Consider the following 16847-nt stretch of genomic DNA (forward strand, 5'->3'; position numbering starts at 1 on the left):
CCCAGAAGTAATTGATTCTTGTAGTTGGCTCAAAACACATTATGGTTTTTATAGATGTAAAACGTGCAAGGCATGCCAGTTAGGCATAAACAAAACTACATACACAACACCCTTTTGCAAGGAGGAGGTTAAAATAAAAAAGCTACTTACCTGCAAGACGGAATATGTTATTTATGTTCTAATATGTCCTTGTGGGCTACAGTATATCGGTAGCACCAAGCTACAAGCACACAAACGGATTCTTCAACATATTAGAGCCATTAACAATCATGACAATACATATCCGGTAGCCAGACATTTCCGTGAACACCACAACTCAAGAAGTCAGGATTTAAGATTTTTCTTAATTGACTGTATTCCACCAAGTAGACGGGGTGGTAACAGAGAGGTTAAATTAAGAAAATTAGAAACCCAATATATCTTAAACCTCGACACAAAGACCCCAGGTGGTCTTAATATCACGGAAGATCTTTATACTTGTATATGAATAACCTCCTACTGGTCCAGCACGAACTCCTATAAACCGATTAAAGACTTCAAAAATGTATAGAATTTTATGGAATTTTATGAGGAATTTTAACATACGTGAAATTTGGTCATTGTAAATATTGGTGTATATATATTGCTTATTTATGTATTTATATATTTATATATTATATTATCTATTTATTATGTATTTATATATTTATGTTTATATTTACATGAGCGCGATTTTGCACCATATATTTGTGATGTATGTTCGGGTACCACACCAGTGTTTCTTATGTGAATCACATACATATTCACCCATGCATCTCTCTAACCTGTCAATATTAGACATTACTCAGGATAAGTTCCGAGTAAAATCAATTTGGAAATGTCACAATACCCAAAAGTAAAATACTTCCAACAGTGACATCGGTGAAATCAAGAATAATTTACATATACATATAAATTTGTAAACAAAGAAAAATTTATATTCTTTATTTTATACATGCACTGACACATTTTATTTCTCACTAAAACAGCACTTTAAAGCACTATTTGCACAATTTTAAATCACTGGGCTTCTTTTTTCAAACTATTGGCATTGTATACGATGAATTAGTCTGATAAATTGCAGGTCTATTAGGATGATGTTCCAAAATGAAAACCGCATTTATGCAATTATTAATCAACAATTTACAATGAAAAATAGACGTAATTGTCGATATCATGAAAAGTAATTGTTAAATTGTAGAAACATCAAAAAAACGTAGTATCAATGTCAGGAAATGAATGTGTTAAAATGACAAAGTGAAATACCTCTTCTATGCCCATTGATTTGTGTGAACCAATCACAGAGCACGTTACAAGTTTAAAAGTGTCTTTGCCGCTAAACACCGTTACCATGTGAACAAGACTCGCAGGAGTTGAAACGCGTTATGGTGGCATCTAAATAAATAAAAAACGATTATTGGCACTATCCTGTGGTCCGTGTCCCTGTGTTCCTGCTGTGAAAGCTGAGACGCTGAGGAAATCGCGAGATATATATATATATATATATAATTTATTTATTTATTTTTTAGCTCGGTTTTTGCTTACCATCCATCCAGGATGACTCGTGCCACCATTCACCTAGACAGGGATCCCCACCCTCCAATGGAACACGTCCCAACCTATTCATCCGCCGAAGCTTGCTTTCCCCAGCTGTAAACTCTGTTTAGCACAAGTACCTACTATGGCTTAACTCTTAAGCTCTCAACTCAATCACACCTCCCTCTCATCTTTCCCCACATTCCATCCAAGAATTGTACTCCACCCATACAAGTGTGGCTCATCATACATCAGTGTATTGCACCGTAGGCTTCCAACCACACTCCACCACCCGCCATGGCTGCTTCACTGCCTACCAAGCATGGCTCCCGAGCCCTTCATCTATGCATGGCTCCCCATGCAGGCATAGCTCTGCTGGTCTCACTCACTTCCATGGACACAGAAGTCACAGTTGTACTTGTCGAGTGTCTCCAACGTGGTGACGTAGGGGGCTCCGGCCACGATCTCATCCACCCACTTGATGGCTTTCACCATTTTGTATCGCTCATTCTGTGTGAAAACTGGAGGGCCTTTGTGTTTTGAAATCTCCTCTGCAATGAGATAGACACAAAAGAACACACTGTTACAATGCTTGAGAGCACACAAGCAAGCTTTCAGAGAGAGGGCATGCTTAATGGGTAGTAAGGAGAGGAGGGAACAGAAAGGTTCAACTTTGTTCACTGCACTCAGGAGGAGGAGAGGCACGTAGAACATCCTACACAGTACGTGGTGGGGGGACGTTTGTGCCAGAAAGAGTGTGCCTCTTAGATAGGGAGGGGGTGTCTGGAAATTAGGGAGGGGGATGTCGAAGAATTAGGAAGGGGGATGTCTGGAATTTAGGGAGAAGGGCCTTGTTGCCTTCCTCGGAACTTGTGTCCCACCCTATCTTACCCATTGCAGTCGCGTATTAGTCAGTTCACTTAAATTTGGAGATTGAACAGTCACGGCCCATGACAAGAGCCTCTTACCATCTGTGTGTACTCCTGCAATGAGATAATCTCCCATGGCACGTGCCTGACGTAGCTGGTTGGAGTGCCCATAATGTACCATGTCGTAGCTAGAAAGAGAAAACAAACAAATTCAGATACTCTTTCTCAGCAGACGGGTCAGTCAGAAAAAAGAGGTAAACAAAAAGCATAAGCCCCAGGATAGTCAGATGATAAATGGGGCTGGGTCAGGAAGTTGCCTTTCTGCGGCCGCTTGATACTGTAAAGGTGTCCCAAAGCCCACAATCGCTATGAACCGCATTTATAGCCTAAAATGCAAATCCACTTGTCTGCAAACCGTCCTCCAGAACCTTTCGAAACAAATCTGTTTTTTCCTCTGATCCTGATTCGCACCTGCCCAGGTTCATCACATTCTAGCTACTGAAAAGGAAAGTACACAACACAGTGTCTGGCAAACGCTTTCAGGCCAATTGCTGGACATCTTGTGCTGGAGGTGGGTGAAGGATCCTTGATTGCTTCCTGCAGTCCACCTACATCCAGGGTGTGGAATTTTGAAAGCCATACTCAAGAGTAGTGTCTGAGAACCCTCTGCTCTTGCAAATCACTTAAAGGGTTTCCTAAAATAGTTGGCATGTCCATGTCTCGCCTGGTGAATCTGGGGTTTTGCTGTCCATTCTCATTAGTGAAGCCTAGTGCGCCATCTGGACATTGCTACCTCTTCCCCTCCAGGTTTTCAGCGAGCCTCGTACCTGCGCAAATGTCTACATTCCCGGAGGTTTTCCTTTTCCCACAACTGCTTTGGTAGCCCCTACCTGGTTCCAGACACTGTCACAGGCATCCATTAACCAATCACAGTCACATGGTCCAGTGAACAGATGCATAACCATTGGGTTAAACGACAACCATTGACAGCCTGCACACCGGGCATCCACAAATGCCAAGTGCCATAGAGAAGGAAAACACTGCACCACACAGAAGCACGTAACATTATAATACATGGACGCTTGTAGTCCCAGTATAAAAGCCAGTCTCTAATTTCCTTAATAAAGTTTTTTTTTTAATAAACTTTATTTAAGGTTTTCAAGAACATAACCATGAGTGTGCACTAAGCAGCGAGCAAAGGCAATACATATACATTAAGTACAGTGAAAACGATTCAAGACATCGGACCCTCCGCTACTATCCCTTATTAAAGTTGAGTTGTGCAATCTGTAGGACCTTTAACACAAATGATATAGTTACTCAACCGTAATGTTATATCAGTTGACTTCCAAGGTCACAATCGCAGGTCGCAGAGCATAATTACAGCTGCAGATTAAACAAGAGTTCCTCGAACTGGCTTTTCCTTCTTCAGATATGTTTTCCATGAAGAAAAAGCAACCAGCAGAAATAAGCTACTTTTGGCAACAGGTTTATTTTTCACACGTTATAGGTCACTGCAGGGAAGATAGAATTTCTGCATTTTTCTACACAAGTTGAGCCAATGCATTTTAACCTCACTTACGTTAAACTAATTTTAATATATTTTTGCAAAAGTTACTAAATGATGTTCGGTGCTTATTTTCACAATTATGGGAAAGGTGATGGTGTGGCATTGGCTGTGTTTTATAAGAAATAAAATACCCAATATTATGGATCTCAGAAATAACTTGGAATATCCTTATAATGTACAGCAGGAGGGACTTCATCCCCTGTATACAACCAATAGCTTTTTAGCACATATTGTTAGAACGTAGTAAAATTAATCTTTTCCACTACCAGTACTATGTTCCATGAGCCCTTGGCAAGGGGCGGTCAGAGTCTGCACTTTGCCCAGTGCTCAGTCATTAACTGGAGAAAGTACTGAACAAAGGTTACTCTTCCAGCTCATCCGATGCCATCACCTGATCCCTGGCACTGAGAGAGCCAGCGTGACCCGCTCTCGGTCATGCATCTCAGACGTTCCACAAACCGCAGTCCTTTCCCTCATGTGACTGCAGGAAACAAACGGCAGATGCCAACATTCAGGAGGATTCAACACTAGTTTATTTACAGAAAATTCCAGGCCCCTGAACATTGCCAAAGGAAGAACAACTGCCAACTTCAGCTCCCTCACATAACGCTGCTTCATCATTCCACGCAAGGCTTTGCATTTAAGCACCACTGCCAAGGGGCTTTAAAAGTAAAAAAAACACACCCATACCATGGCCCTGGTGCTGCCTTCCAAAGCCAACAGCACAGACTCTCCCTCTCCCTCTCCCCCTCCCTCCCAGACTCTCTTCTCTCCACATCTAAAGCTCACAGGAAAACCCCAATTGTGCCACCACACAACCAGACGTGAAAGCAGCACACAATGCCACAATAGACCAAGATCACACTACAGAGCAATTACAATACTATCCTCACAAAGAGCCAACAGCATACCCCTAAGAAAGCCACCACACCTCGGATAAGACAGCACAGGCACAAGACTGCTGCCCCATATTAAGAACAAACAGTCCAGGTTCGAACACCCTAGACAACAAGAGGCTAAAAACATTACCTCACAATGCAACACATACCAAGATTTTGCTGTGTAGGCCAAGCACTGCCACCGTACATTAGGAGGTACAGCCAACGTCACAGCATAGATACCAGACGGCCACCATACAACTACACTCAACTGCATATCCTATCCCACACCCCGGGCAGACAGCAGAACAGGCCGGTATCGCCTCCCAAAATCAAGCAAATTTCATGGCCTGGGTGGTGGAATGATTCAGCTACAAGGGTTTCAAGAAGACAGGGAACATCTACGCAGGCACGGCATTGGTCAGTTTAATGCAGGCAATAACAATAGGTGGGTCCATCACACAGTTTAAGGCTAAAGAGCAGGAAAAAACGGCGACATCCAAAGGGACGGGGAAATTTCAGGAGGGTATGCATCCCCAGAGGTGGTTTGTTTATTATACTGGAGCAACCACGACAAGCAGCGCCACTACTCTAGTTCATTTTATCCACAGTTTGTAATCCATGGTCATCCTTCTCCTAAAACCATTGGAGTCAAACTGCCACCATTGCTTGGTCTTCTCCTAGCTAAGATCCGCAATATTTGGGACGCTGTTGGTAGGCATTCCTGGACTAGATATTGCTCATTGTGCTGGAGTAGATCCGAGACGTCAAGCAGACCTTCAGGAAGCCCGTAGACCTGTCCTTTCAGGTAGAATCTCTCCCACTCTATTACTAGCTGGGAGGGGAGGGCCCACATGCAGCTTTGATGTCCTGTAGGCCGCAGCACAGGCTCCGGAGGTGCAAGTTTGGGGCCGGCGGTCTAAAATACATGTTCAAAGGGTAAATTATTTATTTAGTTTTTGGTTGAGATGGGTAGTGGGCCCAGCTCCAATCTGGTGTGATATTTCTTTAAATCCTGTGTGACCCACCTATAAGGGATAAGGGCAGCTTCACTGTTGTTTTTTTGAAGCTTGTACAGAAAACTCGTCTTATATGGAGCTAGATGCTGAATCCAGCTGCCAAGAGCGGGATAAGAAGAACTGCTACTTATCAGAAGTTCCTGCTACAATCAGGATGCGGATGGTGAGAACAAAGGGACGTAGCACAAATTAGCATTGTATGCGAAGAGGGTCACATACACTCCAGTGCAGAAACATGGTAATCCATAAATGTTGTCACAGGCAGAGTAAATGTGTTAACTCATGGGTGGATGGAAAAAAGGTTGTGTTTGGGGTGACCAATATCTATACGAAGAATGGAGGAGAGAGAGGTAGTAGACCTCGATAAATCAGGTACAGGAAAAGGATGTACTTCATCTACTAATCATACTGCCACCACCAGCCAGTCATCAATACTTAGAATTAATATTGTCTTTGTGCTAAGAATATTGCAGCTATGGCTGCTATGTGTTGCTATGTGTTACCCATGTAAAGGCATTCTAAATTTCCGTTTTTTTTCTCACATTATAGCTGGCATCCATGCCTGATGCACTGAGGTGAGTACTACTGGTAATCTAGAATAAAGTGGGCACTCATGTAATCTTGTCTGATGTGGTCACTATTACAACACTGATAAGACCTGTAGCTCTGCATGATTTTCATTGAAAATAAGTAGCTCTTTTTAAAGAAAAGGCTGGAACCCCTGGACTAGATAAATAGGTGGCCTGTTTTCTTTTCCCCTTCTGAGTCAGTCTCCCTTTTTCCCTCCACTGATAGCCCAGGACTGTCAATGCAGTACAGCCTCTTAGGTGACAGTCAGGGAGGTAGCAGCACTCAGGTCACCGCAGTAACCCGCCACACAGTTGTAACTTAAACACACAGGTTATAAAAAGATGTGGTTGAAAGTAAACCACTTAACACAAGGTATTCCAGCATTATGGAGAACAAACAGAGATGGGGAACAACTGGCTGGCAGGAAGGAGATGGATGGTGAACTAGTAATGGGGGTATGCTGTAACCTGTGGCACTCGGCCATAACCCATCACCCAACAAAGCATGGTTTTAGACATTTGCTTGCGGAGTAAGCTGGCCACAGTTTATTAAACATACATTCGAAGTCATTCTCCTGTTCGCAGTTGGGGAATCATTGTCAACGGATTACACCGTCACATGCAATTTCAAATATGTATTTGCAATAATCAGTTTTTTGTTAAAGCTATGGATAGGCCCTTCAGCTTCTTCGCATCAGTTTCATACCCTTTAACTTTTCGCAACAAATGTAGAAAGCAGCCCACAGGGAAACAGCTCTTGTATGGTAATTTCAAACCCCTTGCTTACCACGTTGGTGCCCATTCTTGGCTGCACCATGGCTGGTCAAATATTATCTCGAAACCCTCACTCCCACCCACATCGGTTTAAATTTCCTGCTGCCTTGAGTTTACCAAGTGCTGTCTACAACAAGAGTTCCACTGAAACTATATGCGTACATTCTGCCAAGTTTGCATGTCCTGCCACATGTCTGCTCCCAGTCTCACGTGATGATACTTGTTCTTTATCTCACTGATCAACTTTGCCAGCTGCAAAGATACTTTGCCAGCTGCAAAGATACTCCCTGCAGGGTGACTCCAGCCACAACATTAAAGTTACCCAGAAATTGTAGAGCCTCCCCCAGTATGGATTTATTCTTTTGAAAGAGGTCATATTGCAACCATGAGCCACCGAAATACATTCCTCGCAATTCATTAAACTACATTCATATAGCCATAGTAGCACACCATAGGGATATTTCAACACGTATATATGCAATTACTCTGAAAACATCCGACCCGTTTCCAAATTTCCCTCTTTTCTGGCACACTTTCCTTATGTCTCTTCCACTTGATCATGATTTAGCAGCTCAAAATCTTGCACCTGTATCTTCTACAATGAATTTGTATCGGAGTTCTTTTCACCATATCCTTTCTTTTAATTAAGGTGGGGTAAGGCTTGCCAAGCCCACTGGCTTACCCATCATGGGGCGAGAGAGTTGGTGACAGGCGAAGCTCTAGTGTAAGATATACTGGCAGTGCTAGTGGTGCGCTCACTTGCCATGCTGCTGTTGTGAGTGCCAACCACTTGCTCCCTTGTCAAGATGCACTGGGGCTCCCAGATTGTTTTGTTGTGTGCAGAGTGACGATTTGCGGTTCTGTGTACCATGCTGGAAGCTGCTGCAATGTGAGTGCAGGGTTGTTCATGTTTGCTCCTCCTACTTGTTTGTTGTGGCTGGCTAAGCTGCTACCACCTGTGTACCTTATGTGCTATGGTGCAACCATCAATGTGTTAACCAGGGCCGTGCTTGCCTTTTCTAGTGTTGCTGTGATTGGTTTGGAGAGGATGCGGGGGAACCTCGGACTTTGTGCACTTAATAAACATCCAATTGTACATTGTATTGTCGTACCCAACCATGCCTCCCCAAAGATTCAAAACACTTAATCTCAGTTTTGCGTATTTGCTCACCATTTGGTAACTGCACTGAAAAGCACAGATGTCGTAGCCTTTCCCTTCACTGCCCTTTGTTTTGCTTTGTCCTTGTTTTTCTTTTGCCTGTCTTGCCTTCTGTTTTCAGCTTCTTGTTCATGCTGTCCTCTGCCTGGGATATGTTGGTAGCTGGTTTCTTTGGTGTTACTTCCATGGACTCTTCTGAGTCTCTTTAGGATTTTCCATGATGTACCCACTTCCAAAAAGCCTCTGCAGGAAGCCCTATTTCCCCATCCTATTGCTGGATTCCTTTGCCAGCTCACTGTCCTTACGTTGACTTGGTTGATGCTCCCTTGTGCCGCTCTGTTTTACATGCGGATGTGCGAGAAACAGCTGGCCCACAAATTGGTTTAATAAAAAGAGAAAAAAGATCTGGCCAAGGCTCCCCTCCTTCCTTTGCTGTTCAGCTTAGCCCGAAGTGCTGTGGCCCTTCAGCCACCTAATAACAAAAAATAGGCTCTGCTCCTTTCTTCGTCAAAATGGAACACCCTTTTGTACCTTCAGCACTCTTCCCGTGCCTGGGATGTCCACTCAGCTTTCCCTGCCAGCCACAGTGTGCCCCCCTTGCTGGTCGTACTCGTCACTCAATGCCGGGCTTCTCAATCGGAAAGGCCTGTATGTAGAATCTCCTCAGTGGTGGCCCTACTGCCCTCTTTATCATTTAAGCCTTGGGCTTTGCAAATCCTTGCTCCGCCTGTCCTTGCTGCCATCGTCACTCACCTCTATGCCTGGGCCAGAGGCAACACTCAAATGCGATTTGCGCCCCCAGCCCAGACACTGGTATTTGTGTATGAATTTGGCCCTTTGTTTTGTTGTGGTGCAGGGACCTCGGACTTGCCGTTCGGTTCGATAAAGGCTTGCTTCATGGTGTTTTGTGTCTGATGATGTCCATCACTCGTCCACCAGACGATGGTTGGGTGGCTAAGCAATACTTCTTCCCCTCTCTGGGGATGGACTTTCCAGCTGTACAGTGTGTGTAGCAGTACTGTGTCTGCTTGTATCCCCCTGGGCCTGTTCTGCTGGCGCTTCTTCGCGTGCTGATTTGTCTCTCTCTTGTTCACAGTGAGCGTTCCATTGTATGTTCTCCAACATATTTCTTACAGCACGCGGTATACCTGAAAGTGTGGATTGTTGATGGTGCCTGCACCGTGCCCTCTATATCTGGCTGCTTGCTTCATCTGACTGAACTGTGAAGGTCACCACCTGTTCCTAACAATCATGGGTTGGGGGGCTCCAGGCTCACTGTCCTGCATTTAAAATTTAAAAAAGGAGGGACTTCACACCAAGACCCTCTAGTGCTACTACTTGCTGCAAACTCACCCATGCCGGACCTCGACCTTAGAGGGGTAGAAGGAGGCATGTGCCACCATACTGCCCTTCCTGGTCTCTGGACCTTCCTCAGGGTTATGATTCCAGCCCCAAAACATGCATTTCATGCCCTGCCTTTGAACATGGATGCTTACCCAGTTTGTCATTCTGTGTGTGTCTATTTATCACTGTGGGTTTGTCGGTACAGAGTCATACTAGAGCTGTCTCACCACCCGGGGCTCTCTGAAAATGTGTGTCAATTGGGCCTGTCTTCTGAAAAACCAGACTCTTGAATTTCATTCCAATTATTTTCTCACTGAGGAGGTACGATTCATTCCTTTTCGAAATTGGATCTCAGTGGTATCGCCGAACCCTCTATGGGGTGTAACATTCACTTGGCTGCTTGATTTGATTTATCTTTATCACAGAGTTTATATTTTCTTTTTTTTTTTTTTCATTTAATTTATTTTATGCTTGTTTTTTTTTCCCACATATTCTGCATGTGTTATAAGTTGGTGTTTTTGTGATATGTCGCTATTGTCACTGTTAGTGTGATAGCCTCTATTGAACCTCCTTCATGTGAGATATAAAATTATCAACTAAAAAAAAAAATGTGTGTGTAGATATAAGGGATTACATAATGGCATTAAGGTTATTGGGTCACTGGCTAAGTAAAATATATGTAATTATGAGTGGTGGGCTCCGTATGGAGAACGGGGCCTTTCAAATAGGCGGTTTTTATCGCCATGGTATCTGTGGGGGGGTTCCTCAGGGTGGGTGGTGGGCGGTGGAGGGGGTGGAGGGGGGGGATAGGGTGGGTGGAAAAAAATAAAACATTCTCTCTTAGAGCCAGCAGTATGAGTTGTAGCAAATCATTCAATACTTCCTTAGTATGTAAGTGGATAAGTTTCTTAATGGATATTGTCTGGTGTATTGAAAAACCTATTCTCTGGAATGATGAATTCCCTAAATAAAACTAAAATAATCAGCTGGAATGTGAATGGGTTGAGAGATGGGAGGAAACTTAATAGAGTCTGTGAATTTTTGAAAAAATCAGGCGCCCATATATGCCTTCTACAAGAGACCCACCTGGAGTCTCAAGAATGCAAGATTGCCTTTGAGAAACAAAACTGGGTTCAGGATCTTCTGTGCTCTCGCCAAAGTGGAAGCACAAGAGGGGTCGCGATATTAATTCGGGTAAACAGTAAAATTAGAATAGAGAATTATGATACGGATACGTCAGGCAGATGGCTGTCCGCTCTGTTAAAAGTAGATAGTTTTCCCCTGTCATGTGCCGTCTATTATGGCCCTAATCAGGATTGTCCGGAACATCTGGCCAATTTGAAGTCATCTCTTTTCAATCTAAATGCCCCTATTATTTTGGGGGGTGACTTCAACTTGGTTTTCGATAAAAACTTGGATAGGACCTCTAGAGCCACTGTCGCTTCTTTACCCAAAACAAAATTAGAACTTAAGAACGTAATGAAAGACTTCAATTTACTGCATATTTGGAGGACTAGAAATATTATTGGTAGAGACTATTCTTTTTATAGTCATAGATACAGGCATCACTCTCGGATTGATTTTTTTCTGATAGATCAAATGCTTCTTCCCCAAGTAGTCTCCTCCTCTTACATTCCCGCTCTACTCTCGGATCACTCTTCAGTAGAATTAACAGTTAATCTCGTAAAAGAAGTACAACTGAGAAGGTGGACTCTTGATAGGTCACTATTACAAATAGACGAAGTAAAATTGCAACTATCCACACAGTTCGAAGAATATTTCAGATTCAACTGTGGTTCAGCGGGTGCCCAGATTGTATGGGAGGCTTTTAAGTCCTTTATGAGGGCATTAATAACCACACTCACGATTAAGAGAAACAGGGATAAAAGGAAAGCTGAAGCGGACTCCCTTATAAAAATTAAGTTGAAAGAACAACAATTTCAACTTGCCTCCCTAATGCAATATCCTAATGCGGATATATTATTGAACGAGTTAAATTCCTTAAAGGCAGAATATCAGGCTCTCCTCGATAAAGCCATTAAGGAAAGATGGAATGCTAGCAGATTAAGTAATTTCTCTTATGGTGAGAAGTGTGGTAGTTTCTTGGCCTGGAAGGCCAGAACAGATCAAGCTAAGAACCAAATTGGGAGTTTGATTTTACAAGACTCAGGGACCTTGACCTATAACAACCATGAGATATCAAAAGAAGTCCATAAATATATGTCGAAGATGTATGCAGAACAAGGAGATTTCTCTTCGGAGAAGGCTGAAAAGTGGCTTAACCAACTAGTCTTACCACATCTCACAGAAGCAGATAGGGTCTTTTTGAGTTCATCAATCAAAGAGGGTGAAGTTTACAACCAACTAAAGAGCATGGCAAAAGGTAAAGCTGCGGGTCCGGACGGCCTCCCAGTTGAGGCATATCAAATTAATCTAGAATCAATTGTGCCAATCCTTACAATTTTATTCAATAAAATACATCTCTCCGGTGAGGCTGTGCCACAAACATGGTCCGAGGCAACAGTGACTCTAATACTAAAACCTAATAAGGACCCTCTGATCGTGGAATCCTATCGGCCAATCTCGCTGCTGAATACTGACTATAAAATTTTTGCGGGCGTATTGGCAGCGAGATTATCCAAGGTCATTAAATCAGTGGTCCACAGTGATCAAAGAGGCTTCATGCCGGGTAGGCAGCTAAACGAACTTACATTTCAGGCCATTGCTGCCATAGATGTAGCGACTAATGAAAAGTCTCCCTTAACTATTGTGGCCATTGATGCCGCAAAGGCTTTCGACCAAGTCAGTTGGTCCTATCTCTGGGAAACATTAGCTGCATTTGGTATGCCATCGAACTTTATAGCCTCGATTCGATCCTTATATTTTAGTCCCAAAGCCAAAATTTTAGTGAATGGTTTTCTTACCGATTGGGTACACATATTTCGTGGTACCAGACAGGGATGTCTCCTTTCCCCTCTTTTGTTTAATTTGTATATCGAGCCTTTTGCTATTAAGTTGAGATCAGACTCGACCTTCAAACCTTTTAAGATCGCGAGTTTGGAGCTGAAGTTTGCTCTTTATGCGGACGATCTCTTAATGTTTACATCGAACCCAGAAGAGGCTATCCCTAGACTCTTTGCATGGGCAGAAGACTTTGGAGCAATTTCTGGTTATAAAATAAATAGAGACAAAACCGAGTCTATGCAGTGGAACCCGGCTAAAGAATATCCGGCTGTTAAACTTAAGATGAGATATCTGGGAATCCATCTAGTTCAAGATATAAATCAGACAACTAAAATAAACTTTGATAGAATTTATAAGGAAATTTGTCATCTTCTTCAACGTTGGTCTGGTCTCCCGCATAACATATTTGGCAGAGTGAACCGCATAAAAATTACTATTTTACCGAAAATTACCTTTTTATTTAACTCTATCCCGTTAACTTTCGACCCAAAAGATATAGCTAAATTGCAGGGAAAAATAGGTTCATTTATTTGGAACACTAAATCGCCGAGAATATCATAGAAAAAATTGACGAGAAAATTAAAATTTTGAGGCCTTGCCCTTCCAGATTTACTTATCTACTGTCATTCGTTCCAATTAAAAAACTTCAGACGAATGGCAGATAAGGCAGATACTACTGTTTTAGGCTTCCTATTTCAGGCTTTGTTACACAGTCTACCCCAGGGCCAGGAATATTTTCTGTTCAAATTTGGAGATCCCAGGTTTTTAAAAAAAAGTTAGATTAAAGATTCTGATAGCTGCCATAAAAAATTGGGTTTTTTTCAGGAAAAAGCTGGGAATCACCTACTATGCTCCCCAGGCCCCGATCTGGGACTCACCAGGGACCCCAGAGTGTTTAAAGGATCAGCTAGCCCGCCCTTTGAGGTTGGCCGGTATTACACACTGGGGAGATCTTCTAAAGGATACACAGCTTATTGACTGGGATTCTCTCTATACTTTGACGGAGGGTTCTCTCACCAGGTTCAAGTATTATCAACTATCAGGTTGGTGGGCTACTCTCGCGCCGGTGTCCTGTACATCTAATCCAAGTTTTGACCAGGTAAACAGGAAAGGGACCTGGAAAAGAGAGTTGGCATTTTGGTATTGGGCTATGATGGGAGAAGAAGAAGTTCCGGAGATCGAACTCCTAAAAATATGGGGTGAACAGGTTGATGTAGATCATAATAATCTTAAGGAGTTGTGGGAGGATTCCTTCACAATGCTACACATTGTGGTTAAGCCAGCTGCACTTAAAAGGAACCATCTGCTTACCCTGTATAGAGTATATATCTCGCCCAAGAAACTTGCAAGATTCACCAACCTAGAACATCGGTGCCCTCGTTGTAGATTTCTCGCCGCTGATGACATACATATGTTTGTGGAGTGTCCCTTTCTGGCGCAATATTGGGCTAGATTAGGCGAATTCATTGCAGCAGTATTAAATATACAATTTACCATAAATACAAAGACAATCTTGTTTGGGTTAGTTAACAATTATCAATTATGTGCCATTGATTCTAAATTTATTTTCTATACTATGTTGTTAGCAAGGCGAGAAATATGTAGGGCGTGGAAAAACGAGAAGGCACCTATATTTTCAGATTGCTTGAAACACATTATGTTCACTTGTGAGTCAGATATTGCCTGTGATCCCTCTAGTGAAGCAAAGGTATGGGCACCCTTAATGGCCTGGCGGAACAGATGATGAAAGTATTCCGATGATTTTACCTGGGCACTGTTGGGGCTCTATCTCTAACATTGTCAATGGGCCTCTCAGTGAGTAAACGTTGGAGTGGACAGAGCAAACAGTAAAATGCTAGAGGGGTTAGACCCCTCTCTCTCTCTCCCCCAGGGTCTTAACATCGGAACCGTATTTTATCTAGTGGGGGTTGAGGGGAGGGGGCTTCCCCATCTGGATTGCCTTTCCCATCTGCTGGTATATGAGGAATAAAAAAAAAAAATAAAAAGAATCTTTATCACAGAGTTGTACTCTTCTACTACACGAGGTCCCCTATCTCCAATACTGTGGGATTGTTTTACTTGGGATTCATAGGAATTAACTTTTAGGGCTGGATCATATTGCCTATTTTTAGGCTGCCGCACACCTTTACCAGGCTGTTTTCTCTTAGTCCTGATAATGAACCTTAGTGATGTTTGGTAATAACACACAACACAAATGGGTCGAAACGTTGATGATACCAATAGGTGCTCCATAACAGTGTCTCGCATACTATACATCCTAGAAATGAGGATATATGCTTGTACATATACATGTGTTTCAACGGACACCCAACTGAGTTTTTTATGCATTATATATTCTGATATTTATTGTCCTACGTATTTATTGTTCCTCATGTTTGACACCATTTGTCCAATATATTATTTTTGTTATTGTATGGGTTACATTACAGTCCTGTGTTGTCTCTAGGCATGTTACGGTGTTGCTCCACGATTTATGATAGATAATATACCATGTTGAAATTCATTTTTGTGTCAGTTTGATTTTCTACATATTTATTGTACCATTTAACTGGCAAACCCTAGTCGAATATGAGGTAAATAAGGTTCTATGCAAAGAAATATAACTCTTTCCTATAGAACCAATTGTTGCCATAATCTACTTGATTCCCAGGTTCTGCAGGAACCCATTACCTTTAATGAACTCTTGAATTTCTGTATTGTATTGTAATTCCATTTATATAGCGCTTACTACTCCTGACGAGGCATCGAAGCATTTTTTTGGGCGAGTAGTAGCTACTCCGGAACCCATGAAGGATTAGTGGTTAATTAGTATGGTGAAAAAATGTAAGTAATTTGAGCCGTGGATATGTTGGTCAGTTATTTGGATTGGGAGGGATAGAAGAGGGAAAAAGGTTTGCATTTATATAGCTCATGCCACCCGCGACGGGGTGCCGAAGCGCCTCCTCGGCGAGCAGCACACCACCCCGGAACCCACAACGGACTAGCAGTGAGCCAGTTAAGTGAAAATATGAAAGTAATCTGAGCGGTGGACATGCCAGCCAGTCACCCAGATCAAGAAGGACAGTGGAAGGATAGAGAAGGGGAACACAAAGGACCATTGGTGAACCAGCACAGTGAAACACAAAATTAATATGAGTGGTGGACATGCCAGTCCGCCACTCAGATTGAAAAGGACAGTGGAGAGACAGAAGGGAAGGATCTAGAATTTTCCCTTTTTTCTTTGTTTGTTTAAGAGACCACAGCAGCAGGAGGAGGCCTGGGATAAGCAAAAGGGAGGTGAAGAGGGACAAGCAAAAGGGAGGTGGAGGGTGAAGAGCCAGTGGGAGGGCCCAGAAAGGCATGCTCTGGGGGATCGGAACAGCAAAAAAAGGCACGCGATGACACAAGGAGGAGCGAAGTAGGGAAAAGGCCACCCCGGGGACCACAGCAGCAGCACAGGGCCCGGGATGAACGAGAGAGCGGAGGCAATGTACACATCGACAGAGGCACAGGGTGAGAAATAGGGCAGTGTACCGGAAAGAGCAGCAGAAAGAGGCCCGAGACGATTCAGGGAGTTGAGTCAGAGGACACATTGAGAGCGGCACAGGGTGAAAAACAGGGCAGTGCACTGGACATGCCAAACCAAAAAAGTAACAAATAAATAAAAGTAATAAATATATAGATCCAAAAGTAATAAAGATACAGATCCACAAGTACATGGACGGCATACAGATGCATAAAGGAAGGCAGCGTACGTTGACCAAAGATGCATGCACTATGGGATCTGGGACTATCATGAATGTGACCAGGGTGGCCAAAGTCTCTGGTAACAGGATACTACAAGCAGATTGTGGCTTAAGGATGCCCTGTGACCACTCGGACATGAACAGAACACTCGGGTAGGCTATTCACCAGTGGTACCACTGCCTAGCATAATACTGCTTTAGGCAAAATCAAAGTATGCAAAAGAAAGAATGGATAGCATGCTTGAATCAATCTCATTTAAAGAAGTAGTAAGACATAGGAGCTCTTATTAGATCACAGAAAATCCCAAAATCCTTAAAGAAGCAAAGCTCGTACAGAGCTATATTGACAGGATATTTCAGACAGAAAAGACTGCTGGTACTTTTTACTGCAGGTCATACAG

At 42.9% G+C, this 16847-nt stretch overlaps 1 protein-coding gene across 1 annotated transcript in view; it reads right to left on the minus strand.

Moving 5' to 3' along the window:
* The window catches only part of PCYT2 (phosphate cytidylyltransferase 2, ethanolamine), a 159078-nt gene that overhangs the window by 90121 nt on the left and 52110 nt on the right, over window positions 1–16847 (minus strand). Inside the window, exons 2-3 of the mRNA XM_085617538.1 lie at window positions 2523–2611; window positions 1944–2105 (exon numbers count right to left, since the gene is read on the minus strand). Coding sequence (XP_085473664.1) covers window positions 1944–2105; window positions 2523–2611 — 251 coding nt within the window. The remainder of the gene's footprint in view (window positions 1–1943; window positions 2106–2522; window positions 2612–16847) is intronic.

Source organism: Triturus cristatus, chromosome 7 (assembly GCF_964204655.1).
Source record: "Triturus cristatus chromosome 7, aTriCri1.1, whole genome shotgun sequence".
NCBI lineage: Eukaryota > Metazoa > Chordata > Amphibia > Caudata > Salamandridae > Triturus > Triturus cristatus.